Source organism: Tachysurus fulvidraco, chromosome 9 (genome assembly GCF_022655615.1).
Source record: "Tachysurus fulvidraco isolate hzauxx_2018 chromosome 9, HZAU_PFXX_2.0, whole genome shotgun sequence".
Taxonomy (NCBI): domain Eukaryota; kingdom Metazoa; phylum Chordata; class Actinopteri; order Siluriformes; family Bagridae; genus Tachysurus; species Tachysurus fulvidraco.
The window spans coordinates 1,766,914-1,779,004 of record NC_062526.1 but is presented as its reverse complement, the minus strand read 5'-3'; the positions used below and the strand labels follow the sequence as shown (position 1 = coordinate 1,779,004).

Below are 12,091 nucleotides of genomic sequence, written 5' to 3'. Positions count from 1 at the left end.
TAAAGAACATAAATTATACTGTAAACTGTGTTCATGCGCATGTTGTGCTTTAATCCGTTTCCGCAGAAACTAGTAAGAGTTACGTTTAGAAACATTTGAGTTCCAGTCGGTGGAACAGCTCGTGTTTCTGTGCAAATTTGTAAAACAAACAAACAAACAAACAAAAAAAACATTCCAAATATTTGATATTTGCATTAAAATGATTACTGATTCTATTCAGAATATAAACTTTATATAAATAGATTTGTGTAAAACTTTGTGTATTTTTTTATTATAAAGTTTAAAGTTCTTTTGTTGTCATAAAAGGGTTTGGTTATTAGATTTTTGTTTTAACTCACAGTGGATTGAATCATTTTATAACTGTTTGTCCTGTTAATTTACTACAGATTTAAGTGACCTGGAGAACCTTAACATTACATATTCCTAGTCTTAAAGAAAGTCTTGCTGACTCTCACATGCTCCCAAAGCTTAGGAATCAAACCATAATCTCTATACAGCAGACATTAAGGGTTATAAAGCATGTATGTAGATGTACATAAGCTACAACATAACACTTTATATTGCAGAGTTTAGACTCTAACACTATGCTGATGTTATACAGTGTTGTCTGGTCATTACAGTAAGTGCATGCTTTAAGAAATCAGTCATTGGGACTATATATATATATAATTTATTGGGACTATATATAAAATTTATTGGGACTATAGATATATAATATATAATTTAACTATCATCCTGCTGCTTGAGTCAAAATCAGGTGGAATTAATTGAACTCAGTTTTTCTAATTTCCCACTAGACAAAGTAAACGTAACCTAAATCAGTCCGTAAATACACTTTATGCTAAAATAATATTTGAAACTATTTGCTGGATGCAATCGAATACAACTCACAATAGCTTCCTGAATTCATCCTCACTGAAATATTTATTATACGACTGAAAAATGAACCCATAACGGAAATGGTTCAGATGGATTTTTTTTTGTAATCCAAGGCAGAAATCTAAATCTATTACAGAAACCTTTCAATGTTCAGGTTGTGTTTGGTAGCCCAGGCCACCAGTGTGCATTAATGCCTGGTCTTGGACGTGTGTTGGCTTTGTTGCTTTCTAACTCAGGTTTGGAGTAGTGTGTGTGTGTTTGTGGCAGGTTGATGGTCAGTGATGGTTTTATAGACAGTCACTTCATCACAGACTGAAACAAGACTCCAGGCTCTAAAAGAGCACCAGGACGGAAGCTGGTGCCTATTTTTAGTCAACAAAGAGCACAAACACAATTTAATAAACGCACCACGTTCCTGGTTCCAGTCTCCAGAACGTTCCAGCTCACGTGTTGTGTTAATAATCACACAATTCACGTGTCGTTAATGAGTTAAAGTCGCGTTTCTTTATTCATTTACGTTTCAGTTATCAGACACTAATATTTCTTTCACACGTCCTGTGGACATCACGACTGAAAACGATGCACGTCACGGTGAAACGCACCTTCTCGCGTATCACACGTATTACACGTACAAAACCTCACCTGCGCGTGAAACGCACGAGTGCGGAGACTCGGTGGAAGTGCACAGGGATATAAAGTGTTTATGCAGGATCTGTAGTGCACTATGTGTCCAACAGGGAGGCGTGTGAGTGACTGCACACTAGACGGGATAAAATAATTCCCCTTTGTAGTGTAAAACGTGTCCAATCAGGATGTGGTGCTTTGTTTCCTGTCTTTTTTTTTAAGAGAGAGAGAGAGAGAGAGAGAGAGAGAGAGAGAGAGAGAAGCAGGCGTGTGTGTGTGCGTGTGTGTGTGTGCGGGACTGCAGACAAAGGAGCACGCAAGCCGGTTCCACGCGTGGGCAGCGCGCCATTACGATAGCGCGGTTTGTCACACGTCTCACGAACAGCCGCGTGTGTTTGTAAGGGTGTGGTGTGTGTTGATCACTGCGGCTGTTCAGTTGTGCTGATTAATCAGGAACCAACGCCACGCCACAGACATCCGTGAACTCCAACACTGTCACTTTCACGCGCGCGCTTTTACGCAGAAACACGTGCCATCTTCTAGATCATCATCGCACCGATCTCAACTCCATTAAACGCCAAACGTGCCACGTATCTTTTCATCACGAAATTAATTTCATAATTCATTAACAACACTGAAGCTAATAACGGAAGAGGAAATAAATGTCTAAATTTATGACACATGGTTTTAGGTGTCCGGTCTGTTAAGTCATTACATTTACAGCAGCATTTGGCAGACATCTTTATCCAGAGTGACTTACATTTTATTTCAATTTATACAGCTGAGCAATTGAGGGTTAAGGGCCTTGCTCAGGGGCCCAGCAGTGGTGGCTTGATGGACCTGGGATTCGAACTCTTGACCCTCCGATCAGTAATCCAACATCTTAACCACTAGGTTAATGGTATGTGGAAGCCTAGTGGTTAAGGTGCTGGATTACCGATCGGAAGGTTGTGAGTTCGATTCCCATGTCAGCCAAGCTGCCACAGTTGAGCTGCTCTGGATATAAGGGCGTCTGCTAAAGGCTGTAAATGTAAAATGTACCAAATTATAACTAAGCTCTAGCAAACCCACTTTGAGTAGCAAAAAGTTGATATTTGGGGGAAAAACAACTTTTTTTTTATGTTCTTGTACTTTTCTACCAGCCAAATTAGCATCAACATGTAAAGCTCGGATTGCGGATTTCAGGTCCTTATTTTCTAGACCATTTTAGGCAAAAGTTTGGGAAAAGCGCATGTATATCATTATATAATCATGTTATAATAATATTAATAATTTAGTCCAATTCAATTGAGTCACTCCAGATGTCAAATGAGCATAATCCCTTGTTGTTTATTTATTTATTTATTTTTAACATTTAATATGCTACCAGTTGCAATGGTGAGAAACAGGATTGAATTGGAAGCAAAATGATGTTCAGCTTATTATTTTTATTATTATTATGGATAGTTTTTATTATTGCTGTCATTTTATATGGAAATAAGTAGCAGCTTAAGTGAGGCACTTTTTTAACTGTTTATTTTATCCTGATTCTCAGAACACTTAGTATCAGATGTAAAGACTTACCAACACTTCTAAACACTTCTAAAGTTACTCTCTGGATTTGTATGGTAATGTGCCTTATAATTCCTTGGACTTTTATGACTTTTATACTTTTTATCTGACACTGGGTTTAAGGTGTTGTACGTGTGTAACATACAACATCTCAGTTAAGATCTTCTCAGCTCCAGGCAAATTATTTAAGAGTAGGAAATGCAACAGATTCATGCGATTTCCGCGAACGATTACTCGGACCGGTCCTACGGTGTGTGTGGTCTGATATTTCTTCAGTTCCAACTTTACTTATGACCTGCACTTAATTCCTGTTTATTTTTTGTTGTACAGAATTAGAATAAAATCCATCCATGTTTTCATCGAATATCAACATATATGACTCATTGTGTTTAGAGGAAGAAAAACACGTCGCTCTGGATAAGGGCGTCTGCCAAATGCTGTAAATGTAAAAACAAAGCTTAGAAGTACATTAGAGATCTGTGGCACAAGCGGTATTTCACATGCTAGTTTGAATGCAGCGTTAGCTATTGACTATGATATGACTGCCATTTCTATTAATATTTTGGTTTATTCTTTTCTTTTATCCTGCAGTCCACCAGTGGCTGGAGAAAGCTCTGAACTGAAATGGCTCCTGTGAAGCTGCTGAGGTTAGACCGGTCCCTCGCGCTGGCGTACAGAGAGATGATCTTCATCTCCTTCGTCCACACGACGCCTGTTCGTACAGGTGAATGAGAATGAGCATCACGTTTCTCTCACAATAGCAACATCTGCCACGGCTCTGCTGCTTTCCTGCCAACTTTTCCCTTCATTCTCTAAAGCCCTCAGACTTGCACCCTCACCACTCACTGTATGGACCTTTCTGCTCTTTGGTGACCTTCTTTTGTCATTTTGAATCCCTTCTACACCAACAACCACCAGTCCCTGTCTGGAGAACAGAAGATTTCCCAGCATGCACAAGCCTCACGACGGGCTCGCCTCTTCGGCACCAGACATCTACGAGTTCTCCTTGGAAGACGAGGATACCAAAGTGTTCCTCAGACGCGGTGGAGCAAGCACGGTGTCTCCTCTGAGCCAGTACATCCAAACTGAACACCAACATGCGGGACTCTTCTCCATGTCCCAGGATCCTGTGAGGAAAAAGAGAAAAAGGTGTGGTGTATGCGGGCCCTGCATGCGCACGGAGAACTGCGGAACGTGCAACAGCTGCGTCAACAGGAAGGTCGCACATCAGATCTGTAAACTCAGAAAGTGTGAAGAACTCAAGAAGAAGAGAGTCACCTGGCAGGTAAGAGGCCCATCAAGCTTGTTTAGAAAGCTGATGTAGAGTCAGGACGACATATGAGATTAGTTATTATCTGCTTAGCATAGCTACCTGACCTAGCATGTTTTCTATTAGCCTGTTATCTTATACACTTTCAACATAAACAACAATCACGTGAACTGGAAATAATCTGCTATGGTGAGACAACAAGAGGTATTAAAATCACTAAAAGTAAAAAAAAAACAAAACTGAAACGTCAATAGTGAAATCCCAGCTAGCTAGGAAGCTAAGTTTAGTTAGACGACAAGAGAATTTGTTTTATTTGTTCTCACGATACCGATTGTTGCTAACTTATTATTGTGTTGTGTCGAATTCTCCGATTTCATCCAAATATTAAGTTCAAATTAGCATAAAGTGTCACCATATAATCACTAAAAGTGTTTATGCAGTCAGTCAGTAGTGTGTAAAGTGTGTTAAACTCAGTCAGTCAGTAGTGTGTAAAGTGTGTTAAACTCAGTCAGTCAGTAGTGTGTAAAGTGTGTTAAACTCAGTCAGTCAGTAGTGTGTAAAGTGTGTTAAACTCAGTCAGTCAGTAGTGTGTAAAGTGTGCTAAACTCAGTCAGTCAGTAGTGTGTAAAGTGTGTTAAACTCAGTCAGTAGTGTGTAAAGTGTGTTAAACTCAGTCAGTAGTGTGTAAAGTGTGTTAAACTCAGTCAGTCAGTAGTGTGTAAAGTGTGTTAAACTCAGTCAGTCAGTAGTGTGTAAAGTGTGTTAAACTCAGTCAGTCAGTAGTGTGTAAAGTGTGTTAAACTCGGTCAGTAGTGTGTAAAGTGTGTTAAACTCAGTCAGTCAGTAGTGTGTAAAGTGTGTTAAACTCAGTCAGTCAGTAGTGTGTAAAGTGTGTTAAACTCGGTCAGTCAGTAGTGTGTAAAGTTTGTTAAACTCGGTCAGTCAGTAGTGTGTAAAGTGTGTTAAACTCGGTCAGTCAGTAGTGTGTACAGTGTGTTAAACTCGGTCAGTAGTGTGTAAAGTGTGTTAAACTTGGTCAGTCAGTAGTGTGTAAAGTGTGTTAAACTCGGTCAGTCAGTAGTGTGTAAAGTGTGTTAAACTCAGTCAGTCAGTAGTGTGTACAGTGTGTTAAACTCAGTCAGTCAGTACTGTGTAAAGTGTGTTAAACTCAGTCAGTAGTGTGTAAAGTGTGTTAAACTCAGTCAGTCAGTAGTGTGTAAAGTGTGTTAAACTCAGTCAGTAAGTAGTATGTAAAGTGTGTTAAACTCAGTCAGTAAGTAGTGTGTAAAGTGTGTTAAACTCAGTCAGTAGTGTGTAAAGTGTGTTAAACTCGGTCAGTCAGTAGTGTGTAAAGTGTGTTAAACTCGGTCAGTCAGTAGTGTGTAAAGTGTGTTAAACTCAGTCAGTCAGTAGGGTGTAAAGTGTGTTAAACTCAGGCAGTCAGTAGTGTGTAAAGTGTGTTAAACTCAGGCAGTCAGTAGTGTGTAAAGTGTGTTAAACTCAGGCAGTCAGTAGTGTGTAAAGTGTGTTAAACTCAGGCAGTCAGTAGTGTGTAAAGTGTGTTAAACTCAGTCAGTCAGTGGTGTGTAAAGTGTGTTAAACTCGGTCAGTAGTGTGTAAAGTGTGTTAAACTCGGTCAGTAGTGTGTAAAGTGTGTTAAACTCAGTCAGTAGTGTGTAAAGTGTGTTAAACTCGGTCAGTCAGTAGTGTGTAAAGTGTGTTAAACTCGGTCAGTAGTGTGTAAAGTGTGTTAAACTCAGTCAGTAGTGTGTAAAGTGTGTTAAAGTCAGTCAGTAGTGTGTAAAGTGTGTTAAACTCAGTCAGTCAGTAGTGTGTAAAGTGTGTTAAACTCAGTCAGTCAGTAGTGTGTAAAGTGTGTTAAACTCAGTCAGTCAGTAGTGTGTAAAGTGTGTTAAACTCGGTCAGTAGTGTGTAAAGTGTGTTAAACTCAGTCAGTAGTGTGTAAAGTGTGTTAAACTCAGTCAGTAGTGTGTAAAGTGTGTTAAAGTCAGTCAGTAGTGTGTAAAGTGTGTTAAACTCGGTCAGTAGTGTGTAAAGTGTGTTAAACTCGGTCAGTAGTGTGTAAAGTGTGTTTCAGTCAGTCAGTCAGTAGTGTGTAAAGTGTGTTAAACTCAGTCAGTCAGTAGTGTGTAAAGTGTGTTAAAGTCAGTCAGTAGTGTGTAAAGTGTGTTAAACTCAGTCAGTCAGTAGTGTGTAAAGTGTGTTAAACTCGGTCAGTAGTGTGTAAAGTGTGTTAAACTCAGTCAGTCAGTAGTGTGTAAAGTGTGTTAAAGTCAGTCAGTAGTGTGTAAAGTGTGTTAAACTCAGTCAGTCAGTAGTGTGTAAAGTGTGTTAAACTCAGTCAGTCAGTAGTGTGTAAAGTGTGTTTCAGTCAGTCAGTAGTGTGTAAAGTGTGTTAAAGTCAGTCAGTAGTGTGTAAAGTGTGTTAAAGTCAGTCAGTCAGTAGTGTGTAAAGTGTGTTAAAGTCAGTCAGTAGTGTGTAAAGTGTGTTAAAGTCAGTCAGTCAGTAGTGTGTAAAGTGTGTTAAACTCAGTCAGTCAGTAGTGTGTAAAGTGTGTTAAACTCAGTCAGTCAGTAGTGTGTAAAGTGTGTTAAACTCAGTCAGTAGTGTGTAAAGTGTGTTAAACTCAGTCAGTCAGTAGTGTGTAAAGTGTGTTAAACTCAGTCAGTAGTGTGTAAAGTGTGTTAAACTCAGTCAGTCAGTAGTGTGTAAAGTGTGTTAAACTCAGTCAGTAGTGTGTAAAGTGTGTTAAACTCAGTCAGTAGTGTGTAAAGTGTGTTAAACTCAGTCAGTCAGTAGTGTGTAAAGTGTGTTAAACTCAGTCAGTAGTGTGTAAAGTGTGTTAAACTCAGTCAGTAGTGTGTAAATTTTGTTAAACTCAGTCAGTCAGTAGTGTGTAAAGTGTGTTAAACTCAGTCAGTAAGTAGTGAGTAAAGTTATAAAAACTCAGTCAGTAGTGTGTAAAGTGTGTTAAACTCAGTCAGTCAGTAGTGTGTAAAGTGTGTTAAACTCAGTCAGTAGTGTGTAAAGTGTGTTAAACTCAGTCAGTCAGTAGTGTGTAAAGTGTGTTAAACTCAGTCAGTCAGTAGTGTGTAAAGTGTGTTAAACTCAGTCAGTAGTGTGTAAAGTGTGTTAAACTCAGTCAGTCAGTAGTGTGTAAAGTGTGTTAAACTCCAGTTTTTTTGTCCTCATCTCTTTCTGAACCGTTGTTTTGTTACTCGGCTTGAAGGAAATACGAGTCTTAATAATACCTTGTGATTAGTTTTTAGATTCAGTAGATTAGTTTGTTTCTTTCTCTCGTTTTCAGTCTCATTCTTTCTTTTTTTTTACTGATTCCTCTATTAGCTTTCTTTTTGTCTTTCTTTGCTTTTCTTTCTTTCTTTCTTTTTCTTTCTTTCTTTTTTTGCTTATTTTTACCTTCTTTCTTTCTTTCTTTCTTTCTTTCTTTCTTTCTTTCTTTCTTTCAGTCTTTGCTTATTCTTTCTTTCTTTCTTTCTTTCTTTCTTTCTTTCTTTCTTTCTTTCTTTCTTTCCATTAAGACACCTCTTTCTTTCTTTCTTTCTTTCTTTCTTTCTTTCTTTCTTTCTTTCTTTCTTTCTTTCTTCATTAAAACACTTTCTTTCTTTTCATTAAGACAAATTCTTTCTTTCTGTGCTTTTTACCTTCTTTCTTTCTTTTTTTCTTTCTTTCTTTCTTTTTTTCTTTCTTTCTTTCTTTCTTTCTTTCTTTTTTTCTTTCTTTCTTTCTTTCTTTCTTTCTTTCTTTCTTTCTTTCTTTCTTTCTTTCTTTGCTTTTTTTACCTCATTTCTTTCTTACTTACTTTCTTTCTTTCTTTCTTTTTTCTTTATTAAAACAGTTTCTTTCTTTTCATTAAGACAATTCTTTCTTTCTTTTTTTGCTTTTTTTTAACCTCATTTCTTTCCTTCTTTCTTTCTCTGCTTTTTTACCTTCTTTCTTTCTTTCTTTCTTTCTTTCTTTCTTTCTTTCTTTCTTTCTTTCTTTCTTTCTTTCTTTCTTTCTTTTTCTTTGCTTTTTTACCTCCTTTCTTTCTTTCTTTCTTTCTTTCTTTCTTTCTTTCTTTCTTTCTTTCTATACTTGTTTATTTATTTACAATAATATATTATAAACCCTTTCATTAAAACTAATCCGAATACGAAACAAAGTCTTAATAATACCTCGTGTCATCATACAAGTCGTTAGTATCCGTGGTTTCGGATTTCACCGCCGTCAGAACGTTTTAGAGTGAAAACACATGTGAGCTAAATGTTTCCTTGCGCTCTTTAGGATTTCAAGCGGCTTTAACCCGATCGTCGTAGCATTCTTCTCAAGCCAGAGTCTTCGTATGAATGAAGCTGAAGCTGCGAGTGTAAATCCTTTCCCTCCTGCTAATCTAAATCGCTCATGACTTTAGACACGAGTCCCGCGTCACTTTTCCGATCTGTCATTGTGTTTAACGGCGTGGAGTTTGACACGGCTAACAGAAGGAAGCTTCCTTAACACAAGACCGCATCTTGTCATGGATCCTCCTTGCTTTTGATCTTTCTCTGAGACATTCCTCTTCTGTCCCGTCGAAACTTGTCTTTCTTGACCTCATTTACCTTGTGAGATCTTGTTGACACTTCTTTCTTTCTTTCTTTCTTTCTTTCTTTTCATTAAGACACTTCTTTCTTTCTTTCTTTCTTTCTTCATGAAAACACTTTCTTTATTTCTTTTCATTTTTTCTTTCTTTGCTTTTTTGCTTTCTTTCTTTCTTTCTTTCTTTTTTTTCATTAAGACACTTCTTTGTTTGTTTGTTTGTTTCTTTGCTTTTTAACCTTCTTTCATTCTTTCTCCTTGCTTTTGATCTTTTTCTGAGACATTCCTCTTCTGTCCCGTCTAAACCTGTCTTTCTTGACCTCCTTTACCTTGTGAGATCTTGCTGACACTTCTTTCTTTCTTTATTTTCATTAAGAAACTTCTTTCTTTCTTTCTTTCTTTCTTTCTTTCTTTCTCTCTTTCCTTCTTTCTTGACCTCCTTTACCTTGTGAGATCTTGTTCACTTCACTGCTTAGATCTTCATCAATGACATCACCATAAATTACACAATTATGAATAATTGCTTTGCAGAGCGATGATGAGGTCAGTCTTCGGTTCTCCGCTCGATGTTCGCGTCTCAGAATGTCGGTCATCAACCACAAGCTATAGATCGGATTAGGTTTGTTCTGAGAGGAAAAAACCTTTTCTACCTTTTAAAAAAACCTTTTATTTTGCTGAATTTATTTTCCTGCTCTTTCTTTAACCCTGATAAGACTTTTTTTAGATGGTTGGAATCTTAAGCTTTCAAGGCAACATGGTGTTTTGATTGCAGCCTGACATTAAGCCAAAAAAAAAAAAAAACCCTTTAAGAACTACTGCTCATGTTACGTCACAGGACACTGGGAGAACTGCCCTCTTCTGCACACAGGCACTCGCTGACGGACGAGATTAGCTAGAGTTGCTCTGTCTGATTGACAGGGACGGGGTTTTACCATCAGCCGTCAGAGTCGAAAGTAAACTAAACAAAGTCTCAGCTTAACAAAGCGCTCAGCATGACTCCAAACGTGTCAGAAGATTAGTAAATTTCCACCGGAGCGTTTTTAAAGCTTTCGCGTCAGTAGAAAAACTTCGTAGTCAATACGAAACCTCAAGAGCAACCGATGTAAACTGAGTAAAACCTGAATGACTTTCTTTTCCTGGTAAGGATGTGACCTGCAGCTCTCTGACGTAGTTTCTGAATTAGTTGATGTTCGTTTAAAACACACAACGCTCCAGAGACCACTGTGACGGTGGATATGAAAACGAATCAAACTTCAGACCGGCATTTAGACTTCAGAGCCGTCTTGCGGACACGATGAACGCACGAGCTGTTAAGATCACCACCATGCCGTACAGAGGAACACAATCAGTCATTTATCTTTATTTAAGTATCTGTAGGAGCTTTGAAGTTTGACTCATGTTGAAAAGAATTCCCTGTGATTCGATCATAGAGTGATGACAAAGTGATAAAAATGGACGCCGTCCTCGAGTCTGTAGAAGCGAGTCCGTGTTGCTGTGCGTATTCTTTGCAGCTCATCTTCTCCCAAAGCCCTGAACCAGATGGTGAAGCCTTTGTTTGGCTGTTTGCATAAAGTTGTTTGTTGAGTGTGTGTGTGTGTGTGTGTGTGTGTGTGTGTGTGTGTGTACGGAGTGGTTGCTATGTTAGAATCAGCCAGCACACGCAGTACTCACACATACACTTTGATTAAAAACACTTTTTAGCTTTAAATCCTGACAGGAACCTGTGCAGGATTAGCTTGTTTGCTAACACGCAGTGCTGTAAGATGGCCGTTCTTATTTTTGTTGCCTCAGCACTAAACACGTGTGTGTAATCTGTTGATTCTTGGCTTTAAAGGTCTGGTTTATTAAACACAGATTAAGTCTTGTTTTAGAGAAAGCAGTCCCAGATTTAACTTTGTGTCCAGTAAACAAACCAGATATTAGAGCAAAAAAACAGCCAAGCGTGAACTTCCTCCTGGTGATGAGCTCCAGCGTCGATCTGAGCAGTAACAAACCCCTGGGATGAGTGAACTGGTGAAGAGTAAACTGGTGAGCAGTAACACACCCCTGGGATGAGTGAACTGGTGAAGAGTAAACTGGTGAACAGTGAACTGGTGAACAATAACACACCCCTGGGAGGAGTGAACTGGTGAACAGTAACACACCCCTGGGAGGAGTGAACTGGTGAACAGTAACACACCCCTGGGAGGAGTGAACTGGTGAAAAGTAACACACCCCTGGGAGGAGTGAACTGGTGAACAGTAACACACCCCTGGGAGGAGTGAACTGGTGAGGAGTGAACTGGTGAGCAGTAACACACCCCTGGGATGAGTGAACTGGTGAAGAGTGAACTGGTGAGCAGTGAACTGGTGGAGAGTGAACTGGTGAACAGTGAACTGGTGGAGAGTGAACTGGTGGAGAGTGAACTGGTGAACAGTGAACTGGTGAGCAGTGAACTGGTGGAGAGTGAACTGGTGAGCAGTGAACTGGTGAGCAGTGAACTGGTGAGCAGTGAACTGGTGGAGAGTAAACTGGTGGAGAGTAAACTGGTGAACAGTAAACTGGTGAACAGTAAACTGGTGAACAGTAAACTGGTGAAGAGTGAACTGGTGAAGAGTAAACTGGTGAAGAGTGAACTGGTGAAGAGTAAACTGGTGAACAGTAAACTGGTGAACAGTAAACTGGTGAAGAGTGAACTGGTGAAGAGTGAACTGGTGAACAGTAAACTGGTGAGCAGTGAACTGGTGAACAGTAAACTGGTGAACAGTAAACTGGTGAAGAGTGAACTGGTGGAGAGTAAACTGGTGAACAGTAAACTGGTGAAGAGTGAACTGGTGAAGAGTAAACTGGTGAACAGTGAACTGGTGAACAGTAAACTGGTGAACAGTAAACTGGTGAACAGTAAACTGGTGAAGAGTGAACTGGTGGAGAGTGAACTGGTGGAGAGTGAACTGGTGAACAGTAAACTGGTGAGCAGTGAACTGGTGAACAGTAAACTGGTGAACAGTAAACTGGTGAAGAGTGAACTGGTGGAGAGTAAACTGGTGAACAGTAAACTGCACATTACACTAGAGAGATGAACCTACAGGCGACTTTCTCCTGCTGCACGCTGACATTCAGGAAACAGCAACAAAACTGAATTTAGACAAAAAGAAAAAAAATCTGAATGATGAGCGGTGTTTTGTTTCTTC

The 12,091-nt window shown here is 39.1% G+C and overlaps 1 protein-coding gene across 2 annotated transcripts in view; it reads left to right on the top strand.

Annotated features, from left to right (window-relative positions):
* tet3 (tet methylcytosine dioxygenase 3) overlaps window positions 1-12,091 on the top strand; it is a 57,480-nt gene that overhangs the window by 1,424 nt on the left and 43,965 nt on the right. For both annotated transcript variants that reach the window (XM_047818055.1, XM_047818054.1), the window contains exon 2: window positions 3,646-4,339. In XM_047818055.1, coding sequence (XP_047674011.1) covers window positions 4,004-4,339 — 336 coding nt within the window. In that variant the 5' untranslated portion in view covers window positions 3,646-4,003. The remainder of the gene's footprint in view (window positions 1-3,645; window positions 4,340-12,091) is intronic.